This window comes from Lipotes vexillifer, unplaced genomic scaffold (assembly GCF_000442215.2).
Source record: "Lipotes vexillifer unplaced genomic scaffold, Lipotes_vexillifer_v1.1 scaffold1653, whole genome shotgun sequence".
In the NCBI taxonomy this organism is placed as follows: domain Eukaryota; kingdom Metazoa; phylum Chordata; class Mammalia; order Artiodactyla; family Lipotidae; genus Lipotes; species Lipotes vexillifer.
The window spans coordinates 105,746-121,738 of record NW_006790988.1 but is presented as its reverse complement, the minus strand read 5'-3'; the positions used below and the strand labels follow the sequence as shown (position 1 = coordinate 121,738).

At 38.0% G+C, this 15,993-nt stretch overlaps 1 protein-coding gene across 1 annotated transcript in view; it reads right to left on the bottom strand.

Moving 5' to 3' along the window:
• C1QTNF7 (C1q and TNF related 7) overlaps positions 1–1,380 on the bottom strand; it is a 135,468-nt gene extending 134,088 nt beyond the window's left edge. Inside the window, exon 1 of the mRNA XM_007464068.1 lies at positions 1,162–1,380. Coding sequence (XP_007464130.1) covers positions 1,162–1,183 — 22 coding nt within the window. The 5' untranslated portion in view covers positions 1,184–1,380. The remainder of the gene's footprint in view (positions 1–1,161) is intronic.
• Between the last annotated feature and the right edge of the window lie 14,613 nt (positions 1,381–15,993).

Sequence of the window (15,993 nt, the reverse complement as noted above, 5' to 3'; positions counted from 1 at the left end):
TCCAGAAACAGATCAACAGCTGGTACAGCAAAGCAGGTAGAGCCCTTTGCACCCCAAGAGCCGCGTCTTCGGGGCAGCATCTCACTTCCTCACGCAGGCCTAACTGGCTTGTTGCTAGAGTTTCTGCAGCAGTGGGTTTCACAGACTGAGGTCGCTTAGATGTCCCAAACCACTCAAACTCCAGCAAACCTACAGGGCTTTCTGAATACATGTGTGTGCGTGAAGAATGAATGTGAGCTCTGCTAAAATCGCACCCTGCTGGGGGGGATTTGCAGATCTCTGTGGATATCTAGTTTTTTGCACCTGGAATTCTGCTTCAGAAAGAAAGATGGCAACACTGATAACAGAGACTTTCTCAAGGAAATAATAACGACACAGCAGACGTTTACTTGCCCCTCCACCTAAAACCACGGGATGCTTCTCCTATGACCCATGCATAGAAAAATCAGGACTGTCTTAGGCTCTCTGCTCCCTACCTGTTTCTGAGGCACAATCAAGAAGACACAGCCACCCTATTCAGATGAGAGCATTGCCAGTCAACAAAAACTTCACAGATTTTGAGTTGAACTTTTTCACTCTGCCCAGGACACAATATCTATAACGGTCCTCTCATGTCACTCCAAAGGAAAAGTCAAACGATTTATTTAACTTTTAAAAAACATAGGCTGCAAAACAAGTTTATAAGAAGTCAGAGTAAGCACACTTCAGAGACCTTCTGGAAGGATGTTAAAATCTTCCATGGGAAAGATTTCTGAGTTAATAGAAAGATCATAGCTCCGGAAGTTGAGCTGCATATCATGGGATAAGAAAACATAGGTAATCTGACCTTTGCAATAAATGAGCCCATCACCACACTGGTGAATGCTAGGCGCATCAGATTGGAGATTTTGAAGATCTACACATACTTTCTGAGACAAATGGCATTTTTCATACAGTCAAAAATAGTTCACAGCTGTTCCTGTGACAAGCGGAATAGAAAGTAGGAGAAAACACTACAGCTGAGGTTTTCCAACCTCTGACTTATCATTTGTTAACATACTTTCTACAGGTTCCCCATTTCTCTACAAGTAGCTGTCTTAAGTCTTTCCAGTAAATATTGTTGACAAAGGCCAAATAGAAGGGAAAAAAAAGAGAAAAACTGCAGTGAAAATAGAAGCTTACCTTTTCTAGGCATTGCTGACATCAAACCTTGCCCCAAATCATGAGGCTTTCTTGCTTTGGTTGTCCCATGAGTTTAGAAACCATTAAAAAAAGTTTACAGCAGAAATATGTGTTTATCATTCAAAGCAGCTTCAAAACAACACAAAAAAAACTTGATGAAAAATAAAGTGCCCGTCTGCGCGTGAGAATGCTTTTGAAGCTTGGAGTTCATGCTGCTGTGCAAAGTTTTGCAACTGTCTTTCTCAGTTTAAAAAACCTCCCTCTCCTCCCCGGCACTTGCCAACTTCTATAATTTAAAGCAGCTGTGATCCTTCCCATAATACTCACATTTCAAAGAGCTTAATATATACTCTTGTAAGGAATCAGTGGGAGTGGGTGACGTCCTTCTGCAAACCTCAGGCTGAAGCAAATGAAAAGCAAGGGTTTCAGATATCTAAACAGTTCTGTTTCTCTCTCTTATGAATCGCTCTTCTCACCGCGTTCCTTCAAGTGGCTTTTGCCTTTTAAAGTGATGCCTTAAGACCAAGTGGTATCACTTCACTGGAAGCAAAAAGCACATAGGAAAGTTTAGGTTCCTACTTATGGAACAATAATGTTAGTGAAATTGTGTTTAAACATCACTTTTGCTGACACAATTATTTCCATACAATTCCTCCCTAATGTTTCTGTTTGAAAATTTAAATTAGTGTACATTATGTTTTCCTAAGAGGGGAAAATATCTAAAGTGATGCTATTTGCATTGGTCTTATTTTAACCTTCATTCTGTATGCAAATCATAACCTCAGGGAAGAAAAGTTGCTTTGCAGTCTTTCCGTGTAGCTGAAGAAATCTTCTGACATTAAGTCTGTAACCAATGTTAGCAATTTTTACAATTTCCACCACACTTACCAAACTGCCATTAATCTCTCTCTCTCTCTCTCTCTCTCTCTCTCTCTCTCTCTCACACACACACACACACATTTGTGTATTGACGTTTCAGCAAACGTAAAGTGTGGTCAACTGAAAATGGTGATTTAAAAAATATTTATAGTCTCTCTTAAAGCATGTCATGCTCAGCACCTGATAGATGGTAAGTGCTTAATAAATATTTACTGAATGAATAAAGTATTGTGGAGGCTCAGATCAACCAACAGTTTTGACAATTTTGGTTTGCATATATGTTCCCATAGGGAAGGTTAATATGTCAAAGCTTGTACAGAGAGTAAGCATACGACAATGTTACCTCTGCCAGATTTAATGAATGGTTATGGTATAATAAAATTCCCTAAATGAATACAGAAAACATTCATTAAACAAATAAACCATTCAGTGGAGAATAGAAATGTTGACACAGGCACAATCCATTAAGTAAGCTCACTGTGTAAGCTTACATAAATAAATTTTGAGACAAAGACCTCGTTTATTGTTTCAAAAACTACAGATTATTTTCCACTGTGTTTTTGAGTCATCTTAAGTAACTATTATTATGCTATGGACAAAGGGTAATACCTCTGAAATAGTGCAAAGAGAAAAAGGATCAAAAACTACAGGGAAATGGTCAGGTTTCAAATTTCCTTTGCTATAAAAGCAGAGAACAAGGTGGAGCATATTTTTTGCTCTGGCTTCTGCTGAGGAGATGTCCAGAGGCACAAGCACAGGTGGTGTCATAGACCTGGTTCAACCATTCCAGATATATCTGGATCAATCTCTTCCAGATTCCAGTAACACATCTCTAATGTGTTACTTAATTTCTTTAAGTGTTGGTTTCCTTAATTGCGAAAGATTAAATACAAATATGTTCAAATAACTGATTTGCATATATACACCTAATACTGCATTTTCCTATAATATTAATAGGCACCTCACTACGTATAAGGTACTTAGCAAGACCTATTTATGAGTCACCTTGATGTAACACAGCACCTAGCATTATTTCCCCCGACCAGTACCCAAAATGGTAATGGACATGGGATGCTGCTCTAACAAAATCCTAAACTTGGTGGCATTGGCATAATAGTCAGGAGGTGGGTGGCAAGGAAACTGATACCAAATGCTGGAAAGGTGAGATGCTATGTTTTGCAGTGACAAAACATTTGGTTAAACTGACACCTACCACAACTTGGAAGGCTCTGTGTGCCAAGTAACCTTGTAGATCTAGAAGGAGAAAATGCAGTGAAAATCATTAGTTGTGTGTGGTGGACACTATTGACTGCATTGGCAAGTGTTTCAAGAATAAGATGAGCCCAGGAAAGAAATAGTTAAATTACAAAGAGAAATAAAAGGGAATAGAGACAATACATAAATTTGATGGCTTGCAAGAGACTGCCAATTTTTCTGAGGGACTTATATTGTTAAAATAACCATAAGCCTATCTGAAAAATGTCATGAAAGACTGAAAACCACTTCTTCCACTAGCAGGAGGTGGACTGTTGGCTGCATGGAGGGCCAGCTCTTCAACACACACCTCAGAGGTGGACAAGGGGACCCTCTCAGAAGGAATAACTTCTGGCCATAGAGAAAAACAGACAAGGAGTTCCCCAAGAGAGCAGATCCGGTGCCTTATGAAGAATCTTCTCTATCCACAAGGCAGAGGGTGGGTGTGTCAACCTGGCCATATGCAGTATCAATGACTGCTGTGTGTCTCCCATTTTTTCCTTTTCTGGACAGGAATTTTTATTATAGTTATCCTATTGCTATTATGCCATTTGTACTTTGTGTGTATTTGTGTTTGTGTGTGTGTGTGAGAGAGAGCACACTTGTTACTTTGGTTTATTGATCACTTTCTTTTTGGTTCATAGGACACTGGGTAAAGAGATGCCACATCCAGACTTAGACAAGAACAAGAACTTCACAGAACCAGAAGTCCTGGACTTTGAGCTGGTTGCAGTGACCAGATGGGAGTTCCTTTGGGGAGGGGTAAGTGTGCTCTGTGTTTGAAAAGAGGGAAGGAAATCTTGATATATTTGGTGACCAGAGGGTAAACTATAGAGGATACTTTAAGTGTTTACTGGTGTCTACATTTTCCTCACCATTTCCCAGCCTCTCTTGTAGTTTGGTTGACCATGTGACTGATTTCTGGGCAATGGGATTTGAGCAGAAGTAATGTAGGTTAACTGTGGGCTGAGGTAGGTAGAAACCGGTATACCTACGCCACATTCTTTCTTTCTCCCTGTCTACAGGGCAAGAAGCAAAAGACTCAGAGGTGCTGAAGCCCTATAATAGAAGGAACTCCACGCCTCAAGGCATCTTTTAGAGGCCTGCTCCCCAGGAAAGCTGTGTGACCTGCATCAAACATTATTCAGTAATATGCAAACCTATACTGAGTTCCCCCATTGAGTTTGGGGGTTTATTTGTCAGAGTTAGCTAGCATCAGTTACTATCTGATAGCTATCTTGAAAGATTCTTGGAAGATTGATTGAGATAATAGAGGTAAAGAATGCAGAACAGGGCCTGACACAACAATAAGTGCTCAACAAATGATAGTCATTTTCATATTAACCGTAATTTCTCACTTTCTTTCTCTTGGAAAATGAGTCTAGCTAAATGTCAGTTGTGAGTACTTCTATAAATTTAGGTTTTCTACATTGTGTGCTAATTGGCAAGATATATGCATTTATTAAGAAAATTGTCTAGTGGTTTACTGTCAGATTTCACAAGCAACCTTCCAAGCAGGGAATAAAGAAAGTTATAAATTCCAAGTTACAAGTTAAGTAATCTCCTTAACCTTTAACTAGGAAACTCCAAAACAAAAAACATTTGTTTTACTATGTATACAGAACAAAGCCATTATCCTGACATTGACTGTTCCAGGCTACTTACTCCTCTGTAGAAATGGGTAAATATCTCAATAATACTAGTTGAGAGCTAATTTTTCTGAAAATTGCCCCCCACTCATGCCATGTGTTTTTTTATACTGTCTTTGAACAGAGGTATAGAAAGCCCTGGTTGATATATTTTGTTTCTACCTCAGGTATTTTGAGCAATTCACAATAGACATGTGGCTTCCTTCATTCCACAAACTCAAAAAGAGGCAGGCCTTTTTCTCTTCTACTATTTTAAAGCAACAGCAACATAATTACAATTTGTTGAGCACTAAATACATACAGGCACTGTTTCATGTGCTCTGTAAATGTATTAACTCACTGTATCCTTTCAATAATCCTATAAGGTAGATACTAACTATCATCATTTTATGGCTGGGGAACCTAAAGCACAGAGAGATTAGGTGACTAATTCCAGTCACACACCCAGTAAGGAGCAAAGCTGGGATTTGAACCAAGTTGTCTTGTTCCAGTACCTGAACTTTTAAATGCTGGTTAAAACACATTCTTCATGCCAAACAAAGAAAATATGCTTACATCATGTATTTTCCTGAGCATCCATTGCACTGGAGTACTGATTACTTCTGAAAGACACTCTAAACTCTTAGAGGAAGCAGGTTGTTTTTCTTGGAAAACGTGTACTTCCCTATCTGAATGTAATTACAAAGTTTGAACATTTTTCATATATTAAGCTTTGTGTTCTTATAGTTGACTTTATTTCTTCTCCTTTGCATGCATCAAAGCAACCAAGTTTCCAATTATATCCTGAAACCCAGGTGGTTTCATCTGGATTTTATAATAAAGCCTTTGCTGAGTTTTATCAAACATGTGAAGACATCGAGGAAGGGGCCAAAGAATAAATGAACCTTGTTGGGAAACTTCATCTTCCTCTTGGAAGACATTATTAAAGGTTGGAGATTGGAGACCAAATGAAATGTTATTTATTGAGAGTGGTAGGAAATACAGTCATCCCTCAGTACCCATGGGGATTGGTTCCAGGACTCTGGCAGATACCAAAATCTGAGGATGCCCAAGTCCCTTATATCAAATGATGTAGTATTTGCATATAACCTACCCAAATCCTCCCTGTATATTTTAAATCATCTCCAGAATACTTATAATACCTAATACAAAGTAAATACTATGTAAATAGTTATAAATCAGTGTAAATGCTATGTAAACAGTTGCTGGTGTGCAGCAAATTCAAGTTTTGCTGTTTAGAACTTTCTGGAATTAAAAAAAAATTTTCTATCCATGGTTGGTTGAATCTTCAGGTGTTGAACTGGTGGATATGGAGGGCTGACTGTAATTCAATCCTAACTTCAAGGTGAAGCCACACAGGAGGTGCTGATCTTCTCCAAATTGTCAGGTAGTACACAGATGTGTATTTTGTGCTCATCACTGTTGGGTACTGGAGACACAGATGGAGCAGAAGAAATTTCTTTGAGTTTGCAGTCTCTGGCTAACTCATCATGGATTTTGGTCATGGGGAGCAAATCTGAGCTCCCTTTTTACTTTCTTAGTGATATAGGGGAGAAGATCAGCCTATAGAAAATGGTCAAAATTAGGAAAGGAGATGACTTATTTGTAGATCCAGGATCACAGGTTTGGAAAAAGATTTGAGGGTGTTTTAATTCACTCTCATACTATTCATGATCCATCTTCATAGCCTTGGCAGTTGGATACTCCATTCTGCTTGATGATTCCCAGGGGAAGGAACCACAACAAAACATAGAAGAATCCTCTAAGTAACAGTGACTATTCCTGCTCCATTTTCCACCCATAAAAGCCTTTACAAGATGTGAAGGCAACTCTCAGCCTCCCTCCTCCACCACAACTTCCTCTTCCATTTTCCATGCTCACTGATTCTTGCGCTTTCAACTGTTCTTCATGCAATATGATGGGAATTAGGTCACCATCTTGGTTGGTTGCCCTCCAGTGAATCAATATCCAATTAATGGCTAAATGACTCATGAGCACTGCTGTAAGTTTACCAAGAAATCAACAGTTTGAGATACAGTCTCTCAAATCTGCCTTAAACTGTACCTCAAAATGAGGTACAATTTCATTTTCCCACCCTTCGCCTCTGTATGTATGGCTCACCTATATCACGGCATTTTGAGGTGCCTCACTCAGCTCCTGACTTTCTTCCCTCTGCAGGGTCTTCTTTCATGAGTTGGTCATTCACCATTTTGAATCTGCAGAACAAACCCAGCTCTCTCCCCGGGCATCACTCCTGTTTTTCTGATGCCTGCTAAGTCTCACTTCATGGAGATAGTACATTCCCTTCAGGTTTAATATCTCTAAAGCAAATCTATTTTCACTCAAACCCACTTCTCCTGAGTTGCCTAATTCTGTCATTAATACCACAATCCTCAACATTCACAGAAAGATAGACAAGATGAAAAGGCAGAGGGCTATATATCAGATGAAGGAAAAAGATAAAACCCCCCAAAAACAACTAAATTAAGGGGAGATAGGCAACCTTCCAGAAAAAGAATTCAGAATAATGATAGTGAAGATGATCCAGGACCTCAGAAAAACAATGGAGGCAAAGATTGAGAAGATGCAAGAAATGTTTAACAAAGACCTAGAAGAATTAAAGAACAAACAAACAGAGATGAACAATACAATAACTGAAATGAAAACTACACAGAAGGAATCAATAGCAGAATAACTGAGGCAGAAGAATGAATAAGTGACCTGGAAGACAGAATGGTGGAATTCACTGCTGCCAAACAGAATAAAGAAAAAAGACTGAAAAGAAATGAAGACAGCCTAAGAGACCTCTGGGACAACATTAAACACAACAACATTTGCATTATAGGGGTCCCAGAAGGAAAAGAAAGAGAGAAAGTACCAGACATAATATTTGAAGAGATTATAGATGAAAACTTCCCTAACATGGGAAAGGAAATAGCTACCCAAGTGCAGGAAGTGCAGCGAGTCCCATACAGGATAAACCCAAGGAGAAACATGCCAAGACACATAGTAATCAACTTGGCAAAAATTAAAGACAAAGAAAAATTATTGAAAGCAGCAAGGGAAAAACGACAAATAACATACAAGGGAACTCCCATAAGGTTAAGAGCCGATTTCTCAGTAGAAACTTTACAAGCCAGAAGGGAGTGGCATGATATACTTAAAGTGATGAAAGGGAAGAACCTACAACCAAGATTACTCTACCCGGCAAGGATCTCATTCAGATTCGATGCAGAAATCAAAAGCTTTACAGACAGGCAAAAACTAAGAAAATTTGGCACCACCAAACCAGCTCTACAACAAATGCTAAAGGAACTTCTCTACATGGGAAACACAAGAGAAGAAAAGGACCTCCAAAAACAAACCCAAAACAATTAAGAAAATAGTAATAGGAACACACATATCGAAAATTACCTTAAACGTGAATGGATTAATGCTCAAACCAAAAGACACAGGCTTGCTGAATGGATACAAAAACAAGACCTATCTATATGCTGTCTACAAGAGACCCACTTCAGACCTAGAGACACATACAGACTGAGAGTGAGGGGATGGAAAAAGATATTCCATGCAAATGGAAATCAAAAGAAGGCTGGAGTAGCTATACTCATATCAGATAAAATCGACTTTAAAATAATGTGACGAGCGACAAGGAAGGTCACTACATAATGATCAAGGGATCAATCCAAGAAGAAGATATAACAATTATAAATATATATGCACCCAACATAAGAGCACCTCAATACATAAGGCAACTACTAACAGCTATAAAAGAGGAAATCGACAGTAACACAATAATAGTGGGGGATTTTAACACCTCACCATTAACACCTTTTACACCAATGAACAGATCATCCAAAATGAAAATAAATAAGGAAACAGAAGCGTTAAATGACACAATAGACTAGATGGATTTAATTGATATTTATAGGACATTTCATCCAAAAACAGCAGATTACATTTTCTTCTCAAGTGTGCATGGAACATTCTCCAGGATATATTACATCTTGGGTCGCAAATCAAGCCTCAGTAAATTTAAGAAAACTGAAATCATATCAAGCATCTTTTCTGACCACAACGCTATGAGATTAGAAATAAATTACAGGGAAAAAACCGTAAAAGAACACAAACACATGGAGGCAAAACAATATGTTACTAAACCAAGAAATCACTGAAGAAATAAAGAGGAAATCAAAAAATACCTAGAGACAAATGACAATGAAAACACGATGACCCAAAACCTATGGGATGCAGCAAAATCAGTTCTAAGAGGGAAGTTTATAGCTATACAAGCCTACCTCAAGGAACAAGAAAAATCTCAAGTAAACGATCTAACTTTACACCTAAAGGAACTAGAGGAAGAAGAACAAACAAAACCCAAAGTTAGCAGAAGGAAAGAACCCATAAAAATCAGAGCAGAAATAAATGAAACAGAAACAAAGAAAACAATAGCAAAGATCAATAAAACTAAAAGCTGGTTCTTTGAGAAGATAAACAAAATTGATAAACCATTAGCCAGACTCATCAAGAAAAAGAGGGAGAGGACTCAAATCAATAAAATTAGAAATGAAAAAGGAGAAGTTACAATAGACACCACAGAAATACAAAGCATCCTAAGAGACTACTACAAGCAACTCTATACCAATAAAATGGACAACCTGGAAGAAATGGACAAATTCTTAGAAAGGTATAACCTTCCGAGACTGAACCAGGAAGAAATAGAAAATATGAACAGACCGATCACAAGTAATGAAATTGAAACTGTGATTTAAAACCTTCCAACAAACAAAAGCCCAGGACCAGATGGCTTCACAGGTGAATTTGATCAAATATTTAGAGGAGAGCTAACACCCATCCTTCTCAAACTCTTCCAAAAGTCTTCTCAAACTCTTCCAAAATATTTCGGAGGAAGGAACACTCCCAAACTCATTTTATGAGGCCACCATCACCCTGATAACAAAACCAGAAAAAGATACTACAAAAAAGGAAAATTACAGCCAATATCACTGATGAATATAGATGCAAAAATCCTCAACAAAATCCTAACAAACAGAATGAGACAACACATTAAAAGGATCATACACCACGATCAAATGGGATTTATCCTAGGTATGCAAGGATTCTTCAATATACGCAAATCACTCAATGTGATACACCATATTAACAAATTGAAGAATAAAAACCATATGATCATCTCAATAGGTGCAGAAAAAGCTTTTGACAAAATTCAACACCCACTAATGATAAAAGTTCTCCATAAAGTGGGCATAGAAGAAACCGACCTCAACATAATAAAGGCCATATACGACAAACCCATAGCAAACATCATTCTCAATGGTGAGAAATGAAAGCATTTCCTCTAAGATCAGGAATGAGACAAGGATGTCCACTCTCACCACTATTATTCAACATAGTTTTGGAAGTCCTAGCCACAGCAATCAGAGAAGAAAAAGAAATAAGAGGATTACAAATTGGAAAAGAAGAAGTAAAACTGTCACTGTTTGCAGATGACATGATACTATACAAAGAGAATTCTAAAAATGCCACCAGAAAACTACTAGAGCTAATCAATGAATTTGGTAAAATTGCAGAATACAAAATTAATGTACAGAAATCTCTTGCATTCCTATATACTAATGATGAAAAATCTGAAAGAGAAATTATGGAAACACTCCCATTTACCATTGCAACAAAAAGAATAAAATACCTAGGAATAAACCTACCTAGGTAGACAAAAGACCTGTATGCAGAAATCTATAAGACACTGATGAAAGAAATTAAAGATGATATCAACAGACGGAGAGATATGCCATGTTCTTGGATTGGAAGAATCAACATTGTGAAAATGACTATATTACACAAAGCAATCTACAGATTCAATGCAATCCCTATCAAATTACCAATGGCATTTTTTATGAAACTAGAACAAATCATCTTAAAATTCATATGGAGACACAAAAGACCTCGAATAGCCAAAGAAGTCTTGAGGGAAAAAAGCGGAGCTGGAGGAATCAGACTCGCTGACTTCAGACTATACTACAAAGCTACAGTAATCAAGACAATATGGTACTGGCACAAAAAGAGAAATATAGATCAATGGAACAAGATAGAAAGCCCAGAGATAAACCCATGCGCCTATGGTCAACTAATCTATGACAAAGGAGGCAAGGATATACAATGGAGAAAAGACAGTCTCTTCAATAAGTGTTGCTGGGAAAACTGGATAGCCTCACGTAAAAGAATGAAATTAGAACATTCTCTAACACCATACACAAAAATAAACTCAAAATGGATTAAAGACCTAAATGTAAGACTGGACACTATAAAACTCTTAGAGGAAAACATAGGAAGAATACTCTTTGACATTAATCACAGCAAGATCTTTTTTGACCCACCTCCTAGAGAAATGGAAATTAAAACAAAGATAAACAAATGGGACCTAATGAAACTTCAAATCTTTTGCACAGCAAAGGAAACCATAAACAAGACAAAAAGACAGCCCTCAGAATGGGAGAAAATATTTGCAAATGAATCAACGGACAAAGGATTAATCTACAAAATATATAAACAGCTCATGCAGCTCAATATTAAAGAAACAAACATCCCAATCCAAAAATGGGCAGAAGACCTAAAGAGACATTTCTCTAAAGAAGACATACAGATGGACAAGAAGCACATGAAAAGCTGCTCAACATCACTAATTATTAGAGAAATGCAAATCAAAGCTACAATGAGGTATCACCTCACACCAGTTAGAATGGGCATCATCAGAAAATCTACAAACAGCAAATGCTGGAGAGGGTGCGGAGAAAAGGGAACCCTCTTGCACTGTTGGTGGGAATGTAAATTGATACAGCCACTATGGAGAACAGTATGGAGGTTCCTTAAAAAACTAAAAATAGAATTACCATATGACCCAGCAATCCCATTCCTGGGCATATACCCAGAGAAAACCATAATTCAAAAATACTCATGCACCCCAATGTTCATTGCAGCACTATTTACAATAACCAGGTCATGGAAGCAACCTAAATGCCCATTGACAGATGAATGGATAAAGAAGTTGTGGTACATATATACAATGGAATATTACTCAGCCATAAAAAGGAACGAAATTGAGTCATTTGTTGAGACATGGATGGATCTACAGACTGTCATACAGAGTGAAGGAAGTCAGAAAGAGAAAAACAAATATCCTATATTAACGCATGTGTGTGGAACCTAGAGAAATGGTACAGATGAACGTGTTTGCAGGGCAGAATTTGAGACACAATGTAGAATACAAATGTATGGACACCAAGGGGGGAAAACTGTGGTGGGGTGGGGATGGTGGTGTGCTGAATTGGGCAACTGGGATTGACATGTATAAACTGATATGTATACAACTGCTGACTAATAAAAACCTTCAGTATAAAAAAACAAACAAACAAACCAAGAAAACAACTAATACTAAATTTTCTTTGGGTTATTTGTATGGAAATATGTTAATATAAATGTTTCAGACATTATGTGAAATTTCTAAAAATCATATATTCTGGTGTAATGTTATAAGTCATAATTCTAGTTATTACTTTAAAATGTATATCTCAGAACTAACTAAATTTCCTTGTCAATTGCATTATTATGAACTTTCATCAAATCATTAAGCGTGGTCATTTTTAAGTCTTTTATCATTTACAGACAGTTCTGGGTGTACTCTGACGCTTTTGCAAAAATATTCCTATAAAAGGGTTTCATCTTCAAGGAATTCATGGAAAAGACTGACAAGTACAGGTTTCTGGTAACTGATTATACTGCTGAACTGAATGAATAAGCATTTTCAGAACTCTAACGGAAAACTGAAGAATTCATAAAAGTGCTAACAAAAGATCAAGTTAAGAAAAAATTAATTACATGGGACTGAGTGAACTGATGAGGATGATAATTTTTGTAACTTTCTGTTTGAATAAAAATAAAATCCCACAAGGACTCAGAGACAAAAGATACACAAATCAATTTTCACTGCAAAGTAAAGGAGCTGTTACAGTGGAGGATTACTGGACTGAATGTCAATATTATGACATAGTATGAGTGTGTTTCGTGTTTGGTAATTGCAATCATTGTTGCTTCTGTTGTGGTCATCCATTTACAATGCTTGGTGTCAGTTTATTTATCTCTTGTAAAAATAAAATACAGTGTGTATGTGTGAAAAAAAAATACCACAATCCTCTCAGGTTCTCAGGCTTTTAAACACATGTTATTGCTTTTACTCCCTCTTCTACTTCCCTAAGACATCCCATCATTAAATCCTGATTGTCGTTTCTTTATTACGTCTCTAAAATATGACATCCTGGAGCACTTATTTATTGCAATTTATTTACCCCAGTGTCTTTCTGGACTGTTGTCTATGGAATCATATTCTGAAATGTTCCACGGAGAGGGATATAATGGTAAAATAAGTTTGCGTGATACTAGTTATACGTGGGAATCTCTTAGTTAGCTTGGCCTGCTATAACAAAGTGGTGGCTTAAATAACAGACATTTATTTTCTCACAGTTCTGGAGGCTGGAAGGCTGAGATCAGAGTGCCAACATGAGAAGTCTCTTCCCATCTTGTAGAAGTATTTTCATGCTGTGCCCTCACATCTTAGATGGCCTTGGCGTCTCTTCCTTATCTTACAGGGCACTTATCTCATCATGATGGCCCTCCTCTCATGACATCGAAATTTAATTATCTCCCAAAGGCTCCATTTCCAAATACCATCACATTGAGTGTTAGGATTTCAACATGTGAATTTGGGAGGAGCACAATTCAGTCCATAACATTCTGCCCCGACCCCACAAAATTCATATTGTGCTTACATGCAGAATACATTCATTCCTTCCCAATAGCCCCCAAAGTCTTAACTCATTCTAGGATCAACTGAAGTCTAAAGTACAAATTCTCATCTAAATACCATGAAATCAAATGTGGGTGAGACTTGAAGTATGACTCATCCTCATCCTGTGAACCTGTGAAACCAAATATGTTATGTGCTTCCAAAATACAATAGTGGAACAGCATAAGATAGTCTCATTCCAAAAGGGAGAAATAAGAATGAAGAGTTGATGAACCCAAGCAAGTCCAAAACATAGCATGTCAGTTTGCATTAGATCTTAAGACTCTAGGATAATTCTCTTTGGTTCAATGCTCTGCTCTTCAGACCCACTGGGGTGGTTGTCATCGCCATGTCTTAGTGGGGTAACACAACCCATGTGGCTTTGCTGCTGGTGGTCCCACCCTGTGAAACAGAGGTGGAGGCAGCTTTGCCTCATGCACCTGTGCATTCTGGGCCTGCCATGAGAGTGGCAACACTGATGGTCTCTGAATTGCATTGGAGATTCTTCTTCCCTTTTCTTGAAAGATAACACATGTTTACTAATACTAATCCTATCGTGAGCTCACCCTCATGACCTCATCTAAACCTAATTGCCTCCTAAAATCTCCATCTCCAAATACCATCACATCGGGGGTTGAAATTTCAGCATATGAATTCTGGGTTGACACAGTTCAGTCCATAGCACTCTCTTAGCTATTTCTATGTAAAAACAAAACAAAACAAAACAAAAAAAAAAACCCCACAGCTTTTAAAACAGCTTTTTAGTGGCTTTTAAAAGAGCAGTCATTTATTATTCCTCATGAATCTGTTGGTCGACTGGACAGTTCCACTGATCTTGGCTGTGCTTAGCTAGGCAGTCCTGGTCTTGGCAGGCACTCCCTCATATGTCTTGTAGTCTAGTGGCTGTTGGCTTATCTTGGATGGCCTTGGCTATGGCACATGACTCCTTTCCATGACTCTCATTCTCCAGAAAGATAGTCTGGACCTGTCCTCAGGTAATTATAAGAGTCTAAGAGAAGAGTTGAAATACGCAACTCACTTTTCAAGTTTTTGCTTGCATCAAATTTGCTATTGACTCATTGGCCAAAGCAAGTCACATGTTCAAGCCCAAGGTCAGCATTAGAGTCTACCAATTCAGATATGGATGCAAGAATGTGCGAAAGTTTGTGTCATGGGTGCTATCAATCTTCCACTAAGGGGAAAATATATTCCATCTTTTTTCCTAAAGAAACACTTGATTCAAAGAATGCCTATTTTGAGGCACACATTATGGTACAAATATTGTGCAAAGCAGATTTAGGAAGAAGGTGTTCTAAGGTAATTACACTTACTGGGAGAAAGGGAATTTTCCATCCCTCTGCTCACATCTCATTTTCAGCCCTTAGGAGAGAAAGAGATAATACTACTTTTTCTTTCCATAATCTTCCTTTCCTTGTCTAGTGTCCCTCTAATGGAGAAAAAAATTGGTCCAAGACTTGGTCTGCTTGGTCCAAGACTGAAATTTCCTGGCCAGAGTTCACTGGGTGGAGACACATCCTTGACAGCCTGGGGCTTTGTTGTCTGAGCTCTCTTCTGATTCCGTGATAGATCAGGGGATGACTTCTGCTCTCAGGGCTGGGCAAAGACAACTATCCTGTTTACCCTCTCACTTCCTCTTCCCCTGGTGAGGTGTGTGGTTTTCAATTTCCTATTTCCATTTAATAACAGGAAAGTCATCTGCCCAGAGATAGGTCCACCATTCTTTCACTCTGTTAGACTTCTGGACCAAAAAATTGCTTAAGTAAGTGGGTTTGGCATTGGTTTGTGGATTTGGGGGTGGAAGATGGAAAGTAGCAATGCTCATTTGGAATTTGAAGCATAAACCTTGTGCTTCAACACTAAGCATGAGAAAAGATCAGCCTTCCATCTCCTTGACTAGGGTGTGGTGTGAATGGGCATTTGCAAAACTATTTAATAGCATTATTTTATTCCTCACTTGGCCACTAATTTTTACATACACAGTTTTCTTGTCCCGGCAAAACCCTGCCTACAAGGACACTCAATGCTTCCAAGCTGTAGTCATTTATCTCACAGGTTATTTATCACTTTCTGCTTTATGGCAGTTCTTTATACGACTGTTTTTTTTTTCTTTTTCATATTAAAGCATAAGTTTCTCAAAGGCTGCGATTATGTCTTAGCCTTCATTGTAACTTT